Here is a 21,861-nt window from a genome sequence, read left to right on the forward strand (position 1 = left end):
TGGAGATGAGAAAGGAGAAGAATTGCAGGGAGGAGGCTGAAGGGAAATGATGTGGCACGGCCCCACTCTGACTCAGAGGACAGAAAACCCTACCAGGGCACAGGCTCCTGCACCTTCACTGCACTGCTGCCCTCACGCCTCTCATCACGGAACCTCAAGTGCTAAGCTAGGGAGATTCCATGGGCTAGGAATGGTGAACTCACTCCAGTGTGACTAGAATGGTGGATTTGAAATTAGACTGGTTTTCAAGTTCAGTGAAACGAGCTTATGCAAATTTTTGCAGGCATCTCTAAACAGGAGCTGAATTACATCAGATTTTCTCTGAAATTACACAATGTACTTATAACATGTCCCCTACTATCCCTTTATCTTTGCATTAAAGGAGCATCCAGCAGTGTATTTCAAATGAGGGAAAACTCTACCCCTAAACTTTAGGAATTAATATAGATGGGGGTTATTTAACTACTTGTGTCAATTCCCCAGGCTTTCTGTGGAAATGACATGATTTTCAATGTATCAATGCATTCTTATATGAGAAGGATCAACTCAAATTACTTAGTGTTTTGCATATTTGGTTATTTAACTTTTAAAGAAAAGGTTTTGAAGGAAGATCCAAATCTCTTGGTTGGCTCCAGAAGAACCCCAACATGCGAGAACCTACAGATATAAGAATACTCTTGTGTTTTAATATGTACCCTTTGACTATTTTCCCTCAAAATCCTCATTGTCTTGGCAAACACAGAGATTAAGACAATGGTAGGTGCCACTCTGGCCTCAACTATCCATGTAAACTGGCACTGCCCTTAGGACTCTGACCTTTTATTTATTTATTATTATTATTATTTTGAGACTGTGTCTCCCTCTGTCACTCAGGCTGGAGTTCAGTGGTGTGATCTCAGATCACTGCAACCTCTGCCTCCTGGGTTCAAGTGATTCTCTTGCCTCAGCCTCCCGAGTAACTGGGATTACAGGTGCACACCACCACCCCGGCTAAGCTTTTGTATTTTTAGTAGAGATGGAGTTTCACCACGTTGGCCAGGCTGGTCTCAAACTCCCAGCCTCAAATGATCTGCCCACCTCAGCCTCCCAAAGTGCTGGGATTATAGGCACGAGCCACTGTGCCTGGCCAGACTCTGACCCTTGATTTCATCAAAAGCAGGGCTACCAGGAAGAATCTGCTTTTATAAGGAGGGACAAGAAAGCCTCTAAGAGCCAGTCAGTGCCTGAGAAGGCAATTGCTAAAAGTTCTGCAGTGGTAGGTAGATGAGAAAATAGTCACAACTTATTCCTGCTCCCTTTTCTTCCCTTTCTGCCTTAAAATAGGCATCTGGAATTCCATGGGATAGGACAGCAATGCCAGTGTGGGCTGAAGTTCTGCTCTAGGTAGAAGAAAGGTCTTCAGGTGGAAGCATTCCCATCCTTACGGGCCAAAGCTGGGACTCCCTTGCCATAGGTGGTAGGCAGTGGAGGGGGATGTGGAGGGGAGGGGAGGTACCTTCAGGAGAAGTTGATATTTGGTGATCCTTTGGACAGGCTTAATTAGGTAGGAAGAGATGGAATTGGCCAGACCATGCCGTTGCTGTATCTCCTGCAGGGATGAGAACAAGGTGCAATTAGACACAGAGGGGCGTGTGTATGTGTGTGTTCTGAAAGGAAAGAGGCAGGGGTCAGAAGAGAGGAAGAAAGAGAAAAAGGTAGACAAGTTTGAGAACATGTTCTTTGATAGGGAGAGGGAGTAAAAAGAGAAACAAAAGAGACCAAGATGGATATAGAGAGAAAATAGGAGAGAGACGGAAAAGGAAGAAGGGTTAGGGAAAGAAGCAGGTATGTGAAACAAATAGAAATTGAACAAAAATGGAGAAAAAGAGCAGTAGAAAAGAGAGCAACAAGGTAAATAACAGAGCAGAGGGTAAGGAGAGATGAAGTAGGAGTGAAACGAAATCAGCTCCAAAAAGGGGAGAAGAGAGTACAGGGAAGGCAGAGAATGAGGCTCTGACTTCCATTCTGATGACTCCTGATGAGTCTTTCCCTGCCCTCAGTCACCTTAAAATAGCACATGGATATATCTCCTTTATTAATACCATCCTTCTCTTTAAATTTAACACATCCCAACTTAGGGTCATCACTTTATTTCTTATAAATGTTTCATAGTGATCCATGGCACCTCCTTCATTCTTCAGGTCTCCTAAGCTAGAAACCATGGAGTCAATTTTAGTCATTTCTCCTCTGTTATCCCTGGTGACAAATCTTTCCTTTCCATTTCCAGGGACATCACCCTCATCACTCACGCCCAGGCTAAGGCCATGGCCTCCAATTGCTGTTTGTGCTTCTAGTGTCTCCTTTTATTCTCTATCCTACCTCCAAAATGATCTTCTACTCCCCAAAGTCTAGGGGTTATAAGCAGCAGAAAAAGGTACATTTTTGTCCCTGTCCTCAAAAAGCTTACAGTCTAGCTGAGAATACTCAACGCATATGAACTAGAGATCAACAAAGGACAGTACAGGAAATGGTACAGCCAATAAAAATGGGAGAGATTACTGGGTTTCGGAGTGGCCAGGTAGTTAGTAGAGACAAGGCCTCAACCTCACCTGGGGCTAAGAGGTGAGGTGGGCAGGTGGGGTGGGTTAAGTAAAAGGTTGGAGAAATGACACTCACTTACATCAAACACAAAATGTATCGGCTGAAATAATCATTGTATGTTTACATGAAGATGAGGACCATGACTGAATGGTACAGAGGATGCACACCCACCTTCCATAAGAAGTGAAAAATAAAGTTAGATATGCAAGGCTGGGTCATTGATGGGTTTGAGTTAGAAAAGAGTTAGGATATGAGGGTAAGTTTTTCAATGGAAAAGCATCACAGATCTTAAAGAGAAGAAACGGGTGGGGCATGGTGGCTCATGCCTGTAATCCCAGCACTTTGGGAGGCCGAGGCAGGAGGATTGCTTGCGTCCAGGAGTTCAAGACCAGCCTGGGCAACATAGCCAGATCCCATCTCTACAAAAAATACAAAAATTAGTTGGATATGGTGCCACGTGCCTGTGGTCCCAGCTGCTTGGGAGGCTGAGGTCAGAGGATTACTTGAGCCCAGGAGGTCAAGGCTGCAGTGAGCTATGATCATGCCACTGCACTCGGCCTGGGTGACAGAGAGAGACCGTGTCTCAAAACAAACAAACAAACAACAAACAACAACAAAAAAGAGAAAAAAACACATGATGAAAGTAACGTTTCAGAAAGAGTAATATATATCTAATAGCAACATGGGGGTAAATCTTGGAGAAATAGACAGAGACAAGTTATGAAGCTATTGCAAAAGCCCAGGTGTGTAGATCTGAAGTTACCACATGATCCAGCAATTCAAATTCCAGGTCTATGCATGACAAACCCAAATACCCATGAATTGATAAGTGGAAAAACAAAATGTAGAATATTCATACAATGGAATATTATTTGGACATAAAAATAAATGAAGTTCTGATGCACGAAACAACATAGATGAACCCTGAAAACATTATGCTAAGTGAAAGAAGCCAGTCACAAAAGACCATGTATTATGACTCAATTTTTATGCAATGTCCAGGCAAGGCAGATCTATCTGTAGTGACATAAAGTACATCATTGGTTGCTTGGGGGTGGGGGTTTGTGGTGGAGCGCTGGGAGGTGATGGCTAAAGGATACAGGGTTGCTTTGTGAGGTGATGAAAGTGTCCTAAAATCGACTGTAGGGATGGTTGCACATATCTGTGAGCACACACACAAAAACACTGAATTCATACTTTAAATGGGTGAAATGTATGATATCTGAAATCATCTCTCAGTAAAGCTGTTATTTTAAAAATAGGTCCAGGTATGCAATGTAGGGGCATGCCCTAAGCTAGAATTAGTGAGAACAAAGTATTAGGAAGAATAAAAGAAATATTTTAAAGATGGACTTGATAGGACTTGTTATGGGGCTATGAAGAACGGTGGAGGAGAGATAATAATAATTTTAAAAATTATTCCATTGCCTATAAGAAATGATTTCTATCCCAGAAAGTAGTAATTTTGTCACTATTTGCCTCTTCCCTAGAGGTGTGTAGTTACAAGGCTTGAGGATGATAGGCAAAACAGCTGCAGCTTGACTCTCTTCAGGCAACTGAACCTTGTGAGTTTATCTGGGAGCTTTGGCAAGAAAGCACAAGCAACAATTCACCTTTGGCACTCTTCCCTCTCTGATGAAAAGCCCAGCTTCAGGAAGGCTGCATGTGGAGCAGAGAGGGAGGGACCCACATCAGTCAAACCAAGCTTAGACATCACACCCATGCTGTTCTCACATTTAGGGTCAAAAATTCTGGATCATGTGAATGTGTAAGCCTTTCTAGGACTTTAATTCTCTGCGTTCTTTTTACAGTCATGGATATTAGGTGACTGCCTTTATTAAGGGTTTATCTCATTTATAAATCTCATTTATAGAATGAGGGCCTAAAGCAGATGGTTCCTAATTGTAGAAGTTAAGGAAACTCTTCTGATGGAATGAAAATAAGCTGCAAAGATTATGTCTTTTGGAAAGTTTTGAAAGCAATCCAGAGAGTCTACTGTCCTCCATTCCCACTTCCAGGGCAGACTGGAAGAACTGATACTGGACCGGTTTTCTGGCTTCCATCAGTCTTTCCAACTGATGTAGAGGTTCACTAGGCACTATGTTGGAAATGGGGTACACAATGGGAAATTTGCGGATATATCTGACTTATCAAAGCATAGAAATTGGCTAGAAATGGGGATGAAAGGTAGGTAGGACTAAGGGAAAATACAGTCTGGTGCCAGGCACTGGGATGTGACAAAAATGAATCAGGCATAAGGTCTCAAGGAGCTCACAGGTGGAGGGAGATGTGAGTAACAGAAAGGTGCATTGTTAACCTGCCAAAAGGCAAATCATTATAGATGCTATGACAAAGAGACAAAGTACAAAGGAAATGATTCATGCAGGAAGTAGCATGTGAACTTTAATGGATAGGAAGAATTTTGAAGAGAGAGGGACAGAAGGGTGTGTGTGTTTGTGTGTTTGTATTGTGTGGAGGGGACACAATCTATCCTAGGCAGAAAGAGCAGTGTAAGCAAAGATAAGGAAGCAGAAGAGTTTGAGGCATGCTCAGAGCACAGGACATGTATGTCAGAAAAGTGCTAAGTGGAAGACAGGACACAATGCATTTAAAACTTCAAAAAGACCCTTCTGGATATTGCTCATGAATAATCAACAGAAGCATCCTAAGAGAAAAAGATTCTCAATCAGATGTAATGGTGGCGTAGGGCATCTAATATGATACTCAATAGTATCAGGTGAGAGAAGCACTTTTCTTGGGTTCTTCTGTGATGCCAAATCTAACCCAACATATTCTAATGTGGGACACATACAGCCATTTCCATATCAATGCTCCGTTAAAAAAATCATGTGCGTTTTTCCTCATCTGGCTTCTTTCCATTCAAGAGTCATTTCTTTACTGAGCAATATGACATTTGTAGAATCATTTCTGTTGAGGCAGTGCCAGGCTAGAAAGATGCTCAGGGAAGGTGTCTTTTGTACACTTGAGTACAAGAGCCATGTTTAAATGTCTTTATATACTCTACGGGGCCTAGCCCACTATCTTGCATACAGTAGACATACAAAGATTTATGAAAAAAATGAAAACAGGTAGGCAGAAAGATAGACAGATAACCTTTAAAAAGTGCTGTTTCTAGTTTCTGTCACTTCCGATATGACTGCCAAAATGGCCTTCACTGCTATAGTCCGCCTCTCACTAAACTTTCTTTTCTCCCCAATTTCATCTTTCCCTCTTATTCATCCTTTGAATCCTGCAGGGCCCCCTTTGATTTTGCTTACTGTAAAGCCAATAGGTCACTCTCTTTGGGAACCAGCACTAAATAGATCCCACCACTCCTCAACAGGATTGTGTCATCATTCCAAACCAAAGGATCTGACAAGGCACATCAGCCTCACTCTTCTCCTGGCTTCTGTTATAGCAGAGGTGTTCAGCCCTGGCTGCACATCACTGTCACCAGAAACTTTAAAATATTCCAATGCTCAGGCCACAGTCATGCCAATCACAGCAGAACCTCAGACACAGGATTCAGGAATCAGTTTTTTCAAAGCTCCCCAGGTGATTCCAATGTGTAGCCAAGGTTGAATCAATTGCATTAGAGAACTGATTCTCAAACTTGAGTGGGCTTCAGCTACCCAGAGGCCTCCTTATAACTCAGGTTGCTGGGCTCCCCCCGAGAGATTCTGATTTAATAGACGTGGACTGAGGTCCAAGGATCACACTTTTGGAAACACTACGTTTGTGAGAGCTGTATGTGAAGCAGAAGTGAAATATATTAATCAACCACTGCATCATAGTGGGCCTTCTCTAAACATGTGCTTTATGGCTACCTAGGTTTGGTGTGGAGGCATGGAGACAAATTTGCCTCGTCCAAAATCACACTGGTCAAGATAGGAAGGGATAAAACAAAATACATATACTGTTTTTTTTTTTTTTCCATGCTTAAGGTTTGGAGTGGCCAGTAAAGAAAATTTAGGAAAAAAGGATAGCTAAACATCCATTATGCCAAAGCAGAGAAGCATTTCCACCTGCTCATCAGCTGCTCAAGAATAGAAAACCACAGCTTACATCAAAGAAGGTGCCCGCATGTTCCAGGATAAGCTGGTTGGAATCAGGCTTGTTTTTACAGTAGGTGACATACATCTGAAATTTGTCTGCCTAAAAAGAACAAAGATAATAATAGATAAGCATTCATTAGTTGCTCCCTTCGCTGAATGCCCCAGCAAGGGCTGTACAGTCAAAACCCTCAGATGCCAGTGTCTACTATGGCAAATGTTCTATGCTCATCCAGCCTCCATGGTCCCCTAACAGACATTTGGGATGTCTTTTTCTGTCAGCATGTACAGAAAGCTTCTGGAACTGAGCTCATTTTAATACTAGTTTGTGCTAGAAAGAATCAGAGAAAGCAACCCATATATCCTGACATATTCTGAAGTTAGACAGAACTTACTTACAGATTTTACCCTTTTTTTGATTATCTACAACTGTGCTCCCCATCTTGAAAAAGGACAGCATTTGCTCTGAATACAAAAACAAATAATGAAGATAAAGTATGATCTCAGAGGTAGATCTGCTTGTACTCTAAATGTCTCCATTGGACAAAGGTGGAGGGGCATGGCAAGGAACTATGCCATCCCCAACCTCCCAGAGCAATGACAGGGAAAAAGAAAGCAGAGTAACCCCCTGGGCAGAGGCTAAACAATGGTTCCTAACCAGATTGTTACTTCAAGCCAAGAACCTTATGGCTGGGAGAAAATTCAAGACTCTCAAAACTCTCTGGGTTAGTGTTACTGGGAAAGGTATGTGTATTTTGGCCAACAAATACTTTTCTTATTTGGTGGAATGCTACCCATCTCAGTGCCTTTGGAACTTTGTGCTGGCATCCTCTTCTGAGACAGCAGCCCAAATATGTGTTTATTACAGCAGGTTTCATTTATGCTAGCATCGTTCTAAGAGCTTTACATGTATTAACTCATTTGGTCCTTATGAGACCTCTATACAGTGAGTTCTGTTATTATCCCCAGTTTGCAGATGAGAAAACTGTGGCACAGATTGATCAAGTGACTTTGAATTCCCGCAGTTAGCAGGTAGCAAGTAGGGTATCTGACTTTAGGCTTTTTGATCTTGACCACTGCCTTTTAATACATTACAAACAACTTCTTCTACCCTTCATTTCTGCATTACACTCATATATTAAGATTATGAGACTTAAGAAAGTCACCTTGGGGTAATTCTTGGTAAAAGGTGAATATTTTATCCAATCACAAAAAAATTCTGAAACCAATTTTCAGGGCTATACACTACCTAGGAGGTTATTCATCATCCCTAGGAGATGATGATAAATCATTCTTATGACTGATTGTAAAGGGAATCCACAAATTTCATGAAAGAAGATGCAAAAAAACCCCTTTACTTAATGGTCAATCTTGTCATTCTCTATGTTGGTTGTGCAAGGAGTCATAAATTATTTATCAGCATTAATATGAGCTTTGCATTGGCTCATCTATTTAGAGGTAGAAAATGTATTAGGAAAAAATAAAATGGTAGCTAAGACTTTCTGAAGAAACAAGAGTGCTTGAAAGCAAACGTTAAGATTTCATGAAAAAAAGCTTGTCTGGGAGTCAGGTCTTGAGTTGTGGGACTGGCTGTGATATTTATTATGTGTCAGTGAACTAGTCAACCTCCGATCTCATCTGAAATTTTCCCATCTTTAAAATCTAAAACATAAACATAGTCCTGCCTACCACATAGGGCTGTTGAGAACATAATCTCTCTGAATCATGAAGACACTTTGAAAGGCAATTAGCCCCTTATGGGTGGAAGTTATTATCAGGTAATTACGAAATAGTAGAACGCTTGACCCCGGGGGGAAGACTTGCATGTTTGCACTCAGTGTCCTAAGTGGACTTCCCTGGAGATGTTTGCATTCACATATTGTACATGAGCCTGAGTTCAGAATAATGCAGAGTGGAGAGCCAATGAAGACTAATGTTTCAGTTTATATAATTAGAACCCGGTACATTCGGTCCCTTTACTTGGCCCATGACAATAGCATGAAGGAGGATGACCAGGCACTCATCTTGTGGGTCAGAATTGGGATGGATACCAAAAAATCTGTTTTTCTCTATTAAAGAAGAAAATGTAACCAATGGTTAGGTGGAACCCAAAGGATACATGCTTGAGGAGATGGACACCCCACCCATTCTCCATGATGTGCTTATTTCACATCGCATGTCTGTATCAAAGTATTTTGTCTACCCCATAAATATATACACCTACCATGTATCCACAAAATTAAAGATAAATTTTAAAAAAATGGTTAGGTGGCTTCCTAAAGTTCTAATTCCCTAATCCATAGCCTGTAACAATAGCTAATGGACTGAGCTGATGCAGTTCCTCTGCCAGGGGTGGTAGTCTTGTTCCACTCTTCCAACCTCACAGTTTTAGAAAGTTCTTAGACAGCTTAAGACGGAGCTTAATCCTGATGTCTAAGAACTTTTCCCAAGGCTTCTCTCAGACCTACTCGTGGTCCCTCTCAGTAGCCCCTGGTCCTGTGTGAGACTGGCAGTGACCCCAGTCCTTAGGTCAGGCACTGAAGAGTGGTGCCATGTGTATGGGCAGTGGGAGAAGGATTTCAGGTAGGTTACCCAGGTAACAAAGCAGTGTCCCACATCCTCAGGCAGTTGCTCGTACTTCTCCAGCTCTTTGAGGAAGATGCTGCAAGAGGAGAAAAAGACTGAATCAGACACCTCTGTGCAGCTGACCCCCCGAGGACTGCACTGAGGCCAGCACAACCATAACTTCTCAATTATTTACACATGGCTTCTCTACTGTCTAAGCGACAGATGGCGAGGTGCAGTTTTTAATGTTGGAACTAATTTCATTAAAATGTATGTTAATTGATTAATTACTGCTACTTAAAATAATATTCTTTCTCTTGGGGTGAACATTTCTAGGAGTGAAAATAAATAATAAAATATTTTATTTGTGTTGGACTTTTTATTAGCAAGTAAGAATCTACTTTTTTACACAAGTAATCTAAGCACATCATAAATATTTTAAATAATAGAGATATTTCAAAGAAGCAAAATAAAATATCACTATCCCAGAGATAAAGTAGAAAAAAATTCAGCCTATACTGGCCTCTTTCTAATTTTTGGCCTCATCTTCCACCAGTAGCCAATTTGTACTAAAAACTATGTATTAAACAATGTTTTATAATACAGACACGATTAGGAAAGAAAATTTAGTGGGTAAAAAGTCACACTACATTCCAAAGCTGAATCGAATTACAACTGAATTATCTGCCAGTGTGGATATCTGTGCCATGGCTCCTTTCCATGTTAATAAATAATAAATAAATAGTTACACTGACTTCAAAATAATGTATTAAATCATTGGTTTGGGTTCAGAGGATATAAATTCTAACAAGCCAACATTATTAGAATGGTATTTGCTTTAAAAAACAAAATATTTTTCAAATAAAAAGTGATTATGAGGCTTTGGGGACACATACTGACAGAAGTGGAATTGCTATGATCTTTACAAGGAACAATTTGACAGTACCGATTAAATCACGAATGTGCTTATCTTTTGACTCTGCAATTTGAATTCTGGAAATTTTCCTGTAGTTATGTCTATGCATATAAGATGATTTATATACATGAGTATTAACTGTGACACTGTTTACACAAGCAAAAGATCGTCTGTAAAGAACAAGGTATTTAAACTATGGTACATCCACAGAACTATACACTATGCAGCTATGAAAAAAAGACACAGCTCTCTATGTTTTCATACAGAAGAACTCTGGGAGAAACTAAGTAGAAAAAGGTACAGAAGAATATGTAGAAAATGCAACTTTTTGTCTCAGTAGGAATTACGTGTTCTTATTTCCAACTCAAGAAACTAAGAAAAGACTTCACCACAGGGAAGAAGGTAAAGGAACAGAATAGAAGACAGTGGCGGACAACACTTCTCAATGTTTACTTTTCTATCTAATTTTGATTTTAAAACTGTGAGAATGCATTACCTTCAAAAATTAAATTAAAAGATAAATGATACAAAGTGGTTCTGCATTACTCTACTACTTACCTGTACCATAGAGGGGCAAAATGTTATTTGACTAACTTTACCTAGCTTCTATTGTCCACACATTTTGGCAGTATAATTAATTACAAGTGGTTATGGATTTCATATATGTGTTGTGCGTTCTTCCTTCAGTGACACAGAATGACATTGTTTGGAGTTTAAAAATAAATATGTGCAATTAAAAATGTTTGGCAAGTCCTATATGGAAAGCCAAAATGCTAACAATAGTTGACGGGATAATAGATGACTTCTTTGTCCATCTGTAATTTAATTTTTTCTACAATAAATGAGCATTGCTTTAGTAATAAGAAAAGAGCCATTTAAAAAAATCTGGGGGACTCCTAGCAGTAACCAGTTTGTCCTTACATATGTGATTTTAGAGTATTCTGACCTGAATCATAGAGTAATTATAATGATATTTGGGCTTCAGAAATGCAAATATGTAGTGCTCAAAGTCAAAAAGTATCATATTTGTTGCTACCTTTTAAAGAACTACAAGTGACACATTTAAACTAATATGTACTTAATATGACCATTAAAGTGCAAATTTTAAAAAGCACTATATAATGTTATAATTGAGGATCAAACTTAGGTTAAGATCCAAAGGGAAATATACTTTTTTGTTGAGAAAAGAATCAATCTGCCTCATCATCATATATATGCACACACACAGGTACACACACAGACACACACACACACATAGATATGCACACACACACAAATATACACACACAAACACATTTCAATTTAAAATTAAAAACAATTTTTTTAAAATAATAGAGATGAGGTCTTGCCATGTTGCCCAGGCTGGTCTCAAACTCCTGTGCTCAAGCAATCCTCTTGCCTTGGCCTCCCAAAGTGCTGGGATTACAGGCATGAGCCACTGTGCCCAGCCTGGGCCGTTCTCCCTTAAGAATAGTCAAAGAAATGGTAAAACAGCCTGGATCAGGACATTTCACACACGATATAAAATTGTTTTATTGTTTCAGAAGTGGCAAGTGTACCCATGATGACTCAGGGAGAGCCATTACTTGACTTATGACCCAAGGACAGTTGGTCTGGTCACTTTAATTTGAAGTAAACAATGATAATTACGTCTAAAGAATTGATCATTGATAGAAAGAAAGACAGTGCTAGCAGTTTTATTTAAAATCTTATTAATTTAAATAGAGCAATACCCTGACTTTTGTGATAGCAGCTACCAAACACCTATGGGAAGATGCACAATTTGAAAATACTCAGGAAACAAAAATACTATAACCAGAATTAAATGCACAGCATATAATTTTCATGAGGAATGCCTTTCTGTATAATGAAGGTTTTAACAGCAGTTACCACTAGCTCACCCATCTACCTATCCCCAGGTCTCACTTTCTTCCCTTCCCACAACTGAGCACAAGTTAAAGAATCAGCGTTCACACTTGGTCACAGTTGTGAAAGGGTCTTCCAAAGCTTCATCCCCCTCATCTTGAAATCACAACTTTGCTGAGGCAGGCAGATCACCTGAGGTCAGGAGTTTGAGACCAGCCTAGCCAACATGATGAAACCCCGTCTCTATTAAAAACACAAAAAATTAGCCAGATGTGGTAGTGGGCGCCTGTAATCCCAGCTACTCAGGAGGCTAAAGCAGGAGAATCGCTTGAACCCGGGAGGCGGAGGGTTGCAGTGAGCCGAGATCACGCCATTGCACTCCAGCCTGGCAACTCCGTCTCAAAAAATAATAATAAAATAACAACTTTGTGGGGGTGCTTGTAAGGATTTAATCCACAGGTAAAAGAACCCAACCCAGTGCATGGTACGCAGTAGACACTAAATAAACAGTAGTTCTTCATGATCAGTGCTTCTCAATCTTAATAAACTCATACTCTTTGATAAACACATATACCTGACACTCTTCCCCACTCCTGGAGACTTACATCTAGGGGGAACTCCCTACCAAGCCCTCGCTGAAAACTCTGCAGCAGGTTATTTTCTCCTAAACCATATCCTGGGAAAATCTTGATTGGTTATTAAGCAACATTAGATTCCAAGGTCACCTTGTTCAGGAAATGTTGGGCTAAGCTGGTTTCTTTGCTGAAGAACTTCCAAAATCCTATAATATGTTGAGTTACACTATAAACCTCTCAAGTAAATACAGTATGCAGTGCTTCTCAAACTTCCTTGTGGGTGCAACACTTTTGGGGCGAGTATCAGACTTTGTCTCAAGGAACACTCTTGTAAAACTCTAGTTAGTGGTCCCCACACCTGGTTGTGCATCACCTTCTGGGGTTACTATCTGAGTAAATGCATTGTTTAGAAATGCTTCCTGGGTAATGTCCACACATCCAGTCCATAGATCAGCATTTAAAGGCAACTGTCCTAGATTCCAGCATGCTTCCAGATGGCAAATCCTACATCGGTTCTATAGGATTTAATTTAGGGGGAGAAAGCTACAATTTTTTTTTTTTTAAAAACCTATTCAGCTTGTGCCAGGTGCATCAATTGATAAGTTTGAATAAGATATTCATTACCATCTCAATGTAATTGTTGAAAGTAAGTGGCAATATTAAACTCTGTTTTGCTTCTTAATTTGAAGCTTATGAAGATGACAGATTATGTAAGTCTGATCAATATCATTCTACTTACTTCAAATAGACATGATGAATTTAAATGAAAGCAAAACAGCTCACAACTCTCTTCACAAATGATGGAACATTTCACCTTAGCTGTTCTATAGCAACAATTTGGCCCTCACCACTCCAATAATTACATGTAATAAATTGTGAAAGAATGAGCAAAGCAAGTCGTTTGTGTGAATGTCTGGGGTTCTTTCAGAAAGGAATAAAACTTTTAAAGAAATGTCAAGATCAAGGCAATGCCATTACTCTCTTAAATTATTACAATATAATATATTATGCAGTTACTTTGTGAGGAAAATGCTTCCCTTTGGCTTTGTACACAATCCTGGGAAATGAAACTGCTGGCATTTATTAACAGAAAGCTTTCTGAGTTTTGTCATTAAGTATGATACAAATACCACTATTTCAAAGGTGCTAGACTGGTTTTGTTATTCTCTCGGAAGGTGAATTTGTTCTATAGTCTCACTGCTTCTGGGGACGTGTATCCTTCATTGAGGGGCTCACAATCTTGTCAGCAAACAGACTTTACATCAAGGGTGCAGTCTGCATCTAAATGGAAATACCTATTTGATGACCTTGTATGTCAATGTACCTTTGCTTGTTGGAATGCCAGAGGTGGTGATAAGGGGAAGGGGCCTGTTGTGGCAATGGGGAAAAAGAGGAACAAAGTGGAGCATACATTTAAACATTAAGTCGGAAATGAGGTGGGGAGAAAGATGTGAGGTTCATGTATTTGTAGGAAGTCCAGGATATTGCCTTCTTTTCAAAGCAAGGCTGGGTAACTGCTTTCATGCAAGTAGAGCTAGAGATTATTTCTAAAGAATCCATTAATGACCAGGCAGATTCAGAGCCTAGAACATAAGAGGCTCTAGACCATAGGGGCTAAGATAGCTGGTTAGCATATTGGAGCAGGTATTAAACTAATGGAAGGTCAAGTACACTCAGGGAAAGGTGCTGGATTTTTCATGTAACAGTTCCAGCACAGTTTGATCACCGAGGCTGAGCCAGGAAAAGCACCTGGCTCTGTCCCTTCATTTCACACTTGACGCTTTAGCCCAGGTTAGGGATGAAGAGGAATGGTCTGCAGGGCTGGACTCCCATTCAGCACATCACACTCTCAGCCTCCAACCACAAGCAGCAAAATTTACCTTGCTGCATGGCTACCTGTTGAATACATTTTTGCCAGTATCTTCTTACTTTGTCTAATCTGTGTGATCAGATGAATAAAGTTATTTGCATACATATATACCAAGTTTAATGTTAACAAAAAATACAAAAGATTAATCTTATGCTTAATGTTACTCATCTCCATTAAGGTGGTGTTTAGCAACCAGGCATGGATGCTAAGAAGTTAGTGTGTAAAACTAAAACCAACATTGCTTTGACACATCCAAACGAAGTGTTTAGACTTTGTCTTGCTTTGGGAATTCCCCAGTGTCTATAAGCAGCCCCAATGTTGACGGCTTACTGAAAACACAAACAACAGTAACAAGACCACAGCTACAATTGTACAGGGCTCCTCTGATGGGTTCTCCTCTTCAAGTGTGCGTTTGGGGACCAAAGAAAAAGCACAACAGGTCTTCCCCTTCCTCTTTCCTTAACATTTGACTATTAAGAAAACGACAGCTGGATTCTTTGGCTCTGTCACTAATTTCGGTTTGGGCAGATCATAAACCTTTGTAAGTTTCAGTTTCTATAGAGCAAGGGACAACTAGATTATCTTTAAAGATTTCTTTCGGGCTTTTATATTTGATAATTCTATGATTTTCTATAAATGAGAGACCACTAACATCAAAGGCATTTGGAGTGGGGGAAGAAGCTTAGAAAGCATAGAACATGCACATTTTAAGTAAGGGTGTGTGTGTTGAGAAGAGGTAGGAGGGGCAAAGAGGGAGGAAAAGTAGCAGCAGCCTGGCAGGGTGGCCTTTCCCCGGTGGCCTGAACGGCACATCCCTTCTCTCACCACCTGGTGGAGCTAGCGCCTCGCGGTGGAGCTAGCGCCTCACCGTGCAGCCATAGATCAAACCCCTCGTGTTTCAAGGGGTTGTAAAATCAATTTACGGGTGGCAACGAGAATTTTAAAAAAGAGGAGGAAGAAATAGAACCTAACACAAAATACCACAGTGCATCACACATAATGCAGGTGTTGTTTTTCAAAATTTAACTTCCCCATTATATATAGCATATATGCATGTGTATATCAGGGCATAATGTACAGTATTTTTCTTTGGTTCATGATAAAAAATGGTTTGAAAAACACCACCTTGCTCATTCTTCTGCAACAGGATGGTAGCTCTGGGAAGGTCTAGGTCTTTATCCATCTCTTTCCCTTGCTCTCCTTCTCCTCATCCCCTCCCCTTCCCCTAGAGCCTCTTTCCCTAGATGGGTCTACCTACCAACCTACCTGCCTGACTACCCACCCCACCTACCTATCCACCCTCCCCCTGTCATTGTCTCCCTCCTGCTCTCCTGCTTCCCTCCTTCTCTATCTCTTCCTTTCTCCTTATTATCTGCCCACTTTACAGTTTTCTCACTTATGCTCTATCCACCTAGCTCTCTCTCCTACTTTCCTTTTTTCTCTCCCCACATTTCTGACTTGCACTATCCCTGCCCACCACCTCTCCTTTCTCTTCCCTCAGTCTTACAGACATGGCTGTGATAAGACCCAGCCTACCTGAGAGTGTGACAGTGGGACCTCTCTCTGCTTTCCATGACCCAGGATGGTGCCCCACTCCCAAACCCCCTATTGCCTCTCAACCTCCCTGCTAGACTTCACCACTTTTCGCCCTTGCAGGGCTGTTGTTCAAACTTTATTCCATCATCAAGGAAGCCATCCCTGCCTGTAAAAATCTCACCCCTTTCTTAAATTATATCTCAAATGCCCCCTTCTCCATGAGGCCTTTCCTACTCTCCAACTGAGGCTATTTTCTTTGTGCTCCACTTGTGCCCACCTCCACCCTTATCACAGACAGGTATGTCATTCTCAGAACTCAGAGGGCAGATGCTGGGTTTGATCAGAGTGCCAGCTTCATCTTCAGTCTAGCACACCTTTGGCCCAAAGGAGGAACTCTGGGAAGATGAACAAAATGTGGCTGTGGTTCACTTGCTCATTGAGGTGCCCCTCCCTAAATTCCCCAGCCTCGATTTTACCCCTGCTGCTCACCCCTCACTGCTCCTGGCTGACCCTGGCCTGGCCAGTGCTCCCAGCTCAACCTCACACATCTCTGGTCCTGCTCCTGCAGGGAAGGGAACACCAGGCTGGAAGGGCAGTGGCTGGTGGCCAAGGCCAAATCTAATAGCTTCCAGCCAAGCCTAGAGGGAGGGAATGTGCAGAAGGGACATCCAACCTTGGTGGTTGGTCCCTGATTTGAAAATCTAGACCTTGCTGAAAACTGATTTATTTCAGGTAATTGTTGTATGGGTGTGGCACAAGAATGACATAGCTCTGGGAGAAATGGGTAGAAATATTCATCAAATTCTAAGATCCACATGGAAGCTGGTTAACTATGAATTAAACCAGCCAGATGTGACAGCCACCAATGGTGGTCTAGGGAGTGAGAGAAGGGGAGGGAGTGCTGAAATGGGAGACCAAGCCCTGGAATCTAACACCTGACCTTTAAGGAAAGGGGAGGGGCACACACGGCTCCTCTGGGCCTGTCTCTTTGTCTGTACATGGAGAGGGTTGCACTTGATGGTTGAGAGGACCCTCTGAGCCCTGGGAGTAGAGATTTTATTAAAATGTTATTGCTGAGACTCACATATGACCCTATCTCCAAAAAACTGAAAAGGAAGAAGTTCAGATTTAACAGAAGGTGATGAGCATTTTAAAGAAAAAGCTGTCCACACCAAAGTTGGAAATCTAATAATCAGCAAGCTGAAAACAAATTATTTTCTTGAATTACAAGTTGTATGCTAGGCAAAATGGGAAGACTGCATTAACAAAATCATTACTGTCTGGGGATCTACTAATGGAATATATTCTCCTGTCTGAGTGCTCCAGAAATGCTAACAAAATGCAATCAAAATAGGTCTAAGTCTTGTGTAGATAAGTAAATTTCATGATCTGTATAGTTATTTCTGTAGGAAAGAGATGTAGTGCAAAATGGGGAGAGTGGAGGGCAAAACGAAGCATCATTCTACTTCAATCTCTAGTTTGTGTTAAAGCCACTGTTTGCAGGTATTAAATTCTACATATTAAATTGTTCTTTAAAGAAGTTTTGGTGCTGGGGAATTTCCCCACTCAATACCTATAAAGACAAAGGTCCTTGAGACAGATCACTCACACACACACACACACACACACACACACAGCAAGAGAGAGAACTAATTCGGTTGCAATTTTTCAAAGTGACACCATTTAGACAGATCAATACTATCTAGCTAAGATATGTATTCACCACATAACCCTTGGTCTAGGTGCTAATTTTCTAGTGACTTAGCTAATTAAGTTAGCAAGGTCGTGTCAATCTCAATCCCTTTCTCTCTCAATCTCTCAATCTCCCAATATCCTTTCCTCCTGCTCTCCCTTCCATAGGCTTTTTCCGAATTACAGGCAGATAACCTGAGCTATGCACTAGAAATGAGAGGTGCATGTTTCTGTTAGACAGTGCTTAATTGCAACTTTGGGATAATACAAACAATTGGGGTTAAAAAGCACCCTTTGAGTTTTTTTCATATTGAGAAGTGACAACTTCAGAGAAGTATTTCTGAAGGATAAATAAGTATTAGGACAACTGTATGGTCCACCCAGTAAGAAGCTTCCAAGAAACTCCTTCATGTAGAAATTAAGTTATTTTGCTCTTCCAGATGGTGCTTGGAGTGATGGGGTAAAAATTCATACCTAATGGTTTGCTCTGTCTTGAGACTTTTACAAACAAAAGATTAAATTATGACTTGAATGGTATTAGCCACAAGTCTGCAAATATTAATTTTATTTTTAATTTGTTCATCCATGCATTCACCTACCAAACAAATATTTATTCAATGTTTACTTATGTGCCAGGTACCTGATTACGCAGTGAAAGATGTTCTCCCCTCTAAGCTGTCCTTTAGAGTTTACAATTCCCGCATTTTCTAAGTTGGCTAACTGCCATTTTATCTCTTATTTATTAGAGATTTTAGAGGTGTTATGTTTTCCTCATTAATCAAAATTTGTATGACACAAGTAGAAAGCATATATTATGAGTACAGTAAAGACAGCCCACAGATCCTGTAGGAAATTAATATGAAGCTTGATTTTCTTAGATGTTTCCTTAAATTATGGATAATTTAAACCATTAATTTATTTTTGGTCAATAGCTTTCTAAATGCACTACGGTTATTTGCCTTTAGTGCAGAACATATTCATGACTCAGGGTTACCACTAATGCTAAGTATGCTATGCTGTAACACAGTGACTGTATTGGGCTCTATAGTGGGATATAGAATGGTTTGCACCAATGCTGAGTAGCCCTTGACCATCATGAGTTTTTTTTTTTTTTTGGGGGGGGGGCGTCTATTGCCTATTGTTTTTGCAGTTTGTCTTCTTTAGACAGCTGCTGGTATCCCACTACTCACTCACGTTCTTGATTCTTATTTGCTGTTTCTAAATTGCTGTGGGCTTACAAACAAAATGATCAAGAGGTAAAGTGGTTGTTAGGGAGGATAGAAAGATGCTTCTAGGAAAAGACAAGAACTTAATTTTTGTGACATCTCTTCTGGTTGTTGAGCGGCTAGTTGTTATTTTCTTTTTCTTTCTTCGTAATGTTCTAACTCGATAATATGTGCTGGGTAGCTGTTTTCTTGATAGTTGGATTTCTTCCTCAATTTATAGCATGTGAGATTCTCTATGGTTTAATTTGATTTTTTAAAAGGATTTCTTGGAACTATGTATTGTAACTGGTAGGTAGATTTTCAGCTATTTAGAAAACTACAAAACTGTTTACCATGGCTTAGCAGTGATATCATGATAGAATGAGAGGCATGATTATGTTAGCTATTTTGTTACACGTGGTCAATTTGGAAATGTATATTCATTCCCCTTATCAAATGATTGGCAAATGTAGGGCTCCCAGGAAGTGCGTGCTGTGATCTCTAGGCTTCCATAGTTAGTCAATTTGCTAAGAACATGGGGAAAGTGAGACTTGTTAACTAAATCCCAGAGACCATAAGTCAGAAAAGTAAGGTAACATGACTTACCGTTTGCCAGTCCAATGTCTTCTCAGATATCCTGAGGGAGATGGGATGATACTGAGCTGGGCTCAGATGATGGAATTTGGGATCAATGGTCAAATAGTTTTATTGGGATCTTATCAATGATAAGCATGAGGACATGATATTCCTATATCTGGAAATTTCCAGACAAACCTAATGGATAGTGTTAAAATTTATGATTAAAAAACAAAAGACTGGGAACTTTTATCACATATTCCAGAAAGTCAAACGGTTATTTTTCTCCCTAGAGCTTATTGCTTTAATAATCTGACAAGGTTTGCATGTCATGGGAGCTACACACATTATGTTCCTTTAAACTGATCCCATCTGATGACATACCAGGAATTAATAACCAGGAGGTGATGAGAGAGGAGTGATCTCCCCCCCTTATCTGGACCTATTACAGCCCAGGATCATTTTACACCCAATCTTGCTTGCCTCTTGGTTATTCTTAGCACAGGGCTATTCTGGAGCTGAGACATCGAATATGGCAGCCACTTGCTACTTGTGGTCTATTTAAATCTAAATCTATTAAAATTAAATAAAATTGAAAATTCAGTTCCTTAGTAGCACTAGCCACATTTCATGTGTTCATTAGCCACCATATCTGCATATTGGACACTGCAGATATAGAACATTTCCATCATTGCAGAAGGCTCCATGGGACAGTGCTGTTCTGGAGTCTTGCCTCAGGGTGGCTGCTACACCTGTACACATGGCCCCTCTATCTCCAGCAAGCCTACACAACTCAGTAAATGCCTCGGCTAGCCTGACGTAGCACTGCTCTGCAGCAGGGTCCTGAGAGCTCTAAGACTTTATCCCAATGTTCCTCTTTGTGCCTTGAGATTCTCTCTATCTGTATTTTGGAAACACAGTTATTTCTACTGGTTGGTTGTGTAACTAATCATGCCAATTTTTTTGCTGATCCTCTGTTAACCATGGAGCATATTGTTTTGTATGCTGTGGGAAAGATTCTTCAATCAAGTTGGAAACAATGACTTGTGAAATTTCAGGGCCCTACGATTCTACTTATTCCAACAAAACAGAGTATCAGTTGATGTCCTTCCCTCTAAACTAGAAATGTGAGATAAAATGAGGATGGAGGAAATATTTAGATTGACAGAAAACTTCAATGGAATTCAAAACCCAAAGACCACAAGGTGGAATGGTTAGCTGCAGATGAATTCTAATGTCAGGATTTCCCACAAGATTTAATGAGGAGAAGCTACTTTTATTTCTTCAAAGCCTGGTATTCATTCTGGCTCAATAAATGAGAATGTTGAGGAGAGATGGGGAGGAGCACAGCTGAATACGTGACTTCAGTCTCCACTAGGACTTTTCGACAATTACAGAGAAAGGGGAGTGAGTAAGAAAGAAGTCTGACAGCAACTGCCTTAGAAAACTGACCAGATAAGATTCACCAATTGCCTTTGATCCACTTCTTGGGAACCCTGTTGTCCAGTTTTTACGGCCTAAGTGTGCACCTCTAAGACTCTCCACAAACCTACTTGTTATGGAAATCGTAGATCTCTTGGATGTTGCCAAAGATGATATGCTCTTTATTGAGGATCCCAGGGGGGATCTCCTCCACACCACTGGTCATTTCCCACAGGTAGGTCTGTAAGACAGTAACAGTTTCATCGCTGGCAAGCCTGGCATGCCATATAAAATACAGACAAAATAAACAGGCACTCAAACTTGTGGGGCAAGACTCAAACTGTAAATGCATGTAGAGTTTAAAAAGTGATGTGTTAAGTAAACATAAGAGAAATAAATAAAACCTGAATATTTCATTATCCTGAACTTTAGCAAAAAAAGTGATGTGTTAAGTAAACATAAGAGAAATAAATAAAACCTGAATATTTCATTATCCTGAACTTTAGCAAGAACACAAACTCCACAGTCTCTTGTTATTTATGAAATGTGTGTAAATTTGAGTATGGGGGGTCAGGATGCAGATTTTCAGACCCAATTTAAGTTCACTGACTGTGTCATGGTTTTATTTTGAACTGAAGTGCCTTATACACTTCTTTTTCCTGGGTCTAGCTCCAGTCTGAGAAAAGTTTAAACTTTCTTTTCAAAAGTACTTTAAACTCTCTGCAATTATTGTTGACTTTAGGAGAAAGATTTCCTCTGGCTGGCTTTTTAATTCATTACTCTCTGGGAGAAGACCAACAGCACCAAATTCCAATTGAGGACTTGATGCTGGCAAGGATGTCATTTTTCCGATATAGCTGTGAATGGACTACTGGAAGACTCACCTCTAAGCACTCATGTAAATCCCTTACATAAGCCTTCTCTGTCTGGAGTAGTTCAGCCATAATAAATCTAGAAGGAAACAAATGGGCTTTTAGTTGGTTATAGATATAATGTCTCTCCTCCT

The 21,861-nt window shown here is 40.3% G+C and overlaps 1 protein-coding gene across 46 annotated transcripts in view; it reads right to left on the minus strand.

Annotated features, from left to right (window-relative positions):
* The window catches only part of KALRN (kalirin RhoGEF kinase), a 694,928-nt gene that overhangs the window by 238,386 nt on the left and 434,681 nt on the right, over positions 1-21,861 (minus strand). For all 46 annotated transcript variants that reach the window (XR_012431622.1, XR_012431621.1, XR_012431625.1 and 43 more), the window contains 5 exons: positions 21,740-21,806; positions 20,987-21,096; positions 9,225-9,294; positions 6,646-6,735; positions 1,496-1,588 (listed from right to left, as the gene is read on the minus strand). Coding sequence is in view for 38 of the 46 variants with exons in the window: in XM_015446332.4 (XP_015301818.2) it covers positions 1,496-1,588; positions 6,646-6,735; positions 9,225-9,294; positions 20,987-21,096; positions 21,740-21,806 (430 nt within the window). In the remaining 8 variants the exon portion in view is untranslated. The remainder of the gene's footprint in view (positions 1-1,495; positions 1,589-6,645; positions 6,736-9,224; positions 9,295-20,986; positions 21,097-21,739; positions 21,807-21,861) is intronic.

The sequence above is a fragment of the Macaca fascicularis genome, chromosome 2, assembly GCF_037993035.2.
Source record: "Macaca fascicularis isolate 582-1 chromosome 2, T2T-MFA8v1.1".
NCBI classification, from domain to species: Eukaryota; Metazoa; Chordata; class Mammalia; order Primates; family Cercopithecidae; genus Macaca; species Macaca fascicularis.